Source organism: Loa loa, assembly GCF_000183805.2.
Source record: "Loa loa unplaced genomic scaffold supercont3.107, whole genome shotgun sequence".
Classification (NCBI taxonomy): domain Eukaryota; kingdom Metazoa; phylum Nematoda; class Chromadorea; order Rhabditida; family Onchocercidae; genus Loa; species Loa loa.
The window spans coordinates 47,018-49,137 of NW_018108287.1; the positions used below are offsets into that span (position 1 = coordinate 47,018).

Consider the following 2,120-nt stretch of genomic DNA (forward strand, 5'->3'; position numbering starts at 1 on the left):
CAATTTGAAAGATAATTCAAATGAGCCAAGTAGATAACAAACGATTTGAAAGATATTCAAATGAGCCAAGTAGATAACAAACGATTTGAAAGATATTCAAATGAGCCAAGTAGATAACAAACGATTTGAAAGATATTCAAATGAGCCAAGTAGGAAATTTGGGATAAAAATAATTCATAAGCATTCCTTCAAATATGTTATCATCAAATAAAAAGTTATCATTTCTGATTTTAAGTAATTTTATCATTTGCTTTACTTAGCCTTTCAGATCATTAATTACAAAGATTATGATTATACTGTAATAAGGTATTGGGACAATTTTCCCTCAAAATTTATGACACTCCTGGAAAGGTTTGTTTTTTCTTTTCTTTTGAAATGAGAATTTCCAACAACAAACACTTTTCAATAAATGAATCATCATTGGTTAGACTTTCTCTATCGGATGAAATGTTATTGATCCGTCCTTCGGATGAATCATCACTGATTGGCTTTTCTTGATCTGATAATTCAGGAATGTAAATGCATTACTGATATGTAATTAAGCATTAGCATTGTTTTAACATGTTTTTGATCACTGATACGCACATTGTTAAAATCGGAAATTATACTTATGACAGCTACAGATATGATCATGACAGTGATAGGTATGACTGTGACAGTGATAGGTATAACTGTGACAGTGATAGGTATAACTGTGACAGTGATAGGTATAACTGTGATAGGTATAACTATGACAGTGATAGGTATGATTGTGACAGTGACAGGTATGACTACAGAAATTTGCATATGTGAATTAAATTTTAGCTTTACTTTGATCGTTTACGATAATTAATTTATTTGGATGATGCAAATGTTGTGATGATTTGTTAACTCCACTGATTCACTGCAATCATTTTGAAATACTTAGCATGGAATTAATTAATTAATTATTCATGTTCAGATAATTAGCTATCAGTTACATTTTCCACTATATGATACATTTATTTATCCATTTACTTTCAAAAACATAGTCTATGGCTGATAACTAAGTTTTTTATCATTGATAAAGATTTAGCAAATTTTTCGTGAAATATTTATTTAATGATACGATAAAATCGAGTATGATTCTTGTCCTAAAAATATCTCTTTTCCTGACAGGAATGGATCTTCGGAATGATCGGAATACAAATAATCAATTACAAACGAAAAGTACACTTATCGTTTTCATCGAAGAAAGTGAAAAGTTACTGGAAAATATTGTAGTATATGCTTACAGGATATATCTATTAGCAAGGATCAAGTATGCACTTTTAGCATATTAAATGGGTAAATAAATCCATTATCCGGAAATGTTATCCGGAAATGATCATTGAAAAGCCTGGAAAATAGATTTGTGTAACAGGTTGCAATATGAAATAAAATTTGTTGGTTAAAAAAGATTATGGATCAAATGATTCTTTTGTCATCATTATAAATGATTCAAATTTAGTTATTAAAAAAAAAAATACAAATTTAAATAATTAGAAAAAATTTCAACCTAAAAAACTATTTTAAATACCTCAAAAATATTTCATAAAGCATTGAAGACATATCATAATTTTCATAATGTAACTGAAATACAACAAAAATAAAAGCCATAAAATAGTTATATTAAAAAGTGAACTGAAATATTCCTAAAATTACTTTTATTATATGTTAAAATTTATAATGAAGCAAAATAATAATGATTATTTATAATCTTCAATTTCCATACTTTGAATTAATACTGATTCGTTAATTAATTAATCGACTAATTAATTAACCATATATATATTAATTAACTAACCTAAAAATATAACTAAAAATATATATATTAAAAATAAAACAAAAAAAAATAAACTAAAAAAAAAATAATAAACTAAAAAAAAACTAAAAAAAAAATATAACTAAAAATATATATATTAAAAATATATATATTAATTAACTAAATTAATTAACCATATATATATTTTTTTTAATCATTCATAGTAGTATAAATATAGATATAATCCATTGTATAATTATACATTCATAAAATTGCCAAATTAAAATAAATTTTTTTTCCCAAAATTTTAAAAAATATTCAAAATGGAAAATTCTTTGTTTAATTTATTGTCAAAGAG

The 2,120-nt window shown here is 24.3% G+C and overlaps 1 protein-coding gene across 1 annotated transcript; it reads left to right on the forward strand.

Moving 5' to 3' along the window:
- Positions 1 to 610: 610 nt before the first annotated feature.
- LOAG_11981 (hypothetical protein) lies at positions 611 to 1,301 on the forward strand (the record flags this gene model as incomplete). Its single annotated transcript, XM_003147496.1, has 2 exons — positions 611 to 764; positions 1,138 to 1,301. The coding sequence occupies 2 exons, from the start codon at positions 611 to 613 to the stop codon at positions 1,299 to 1,301; spliced, it is 318 nt and encodes a 105-aa protein (XP_003147544.1).
- Between the last annotated feature and the right edge of the window lie 819 nt (positions 1,302 to 2,120).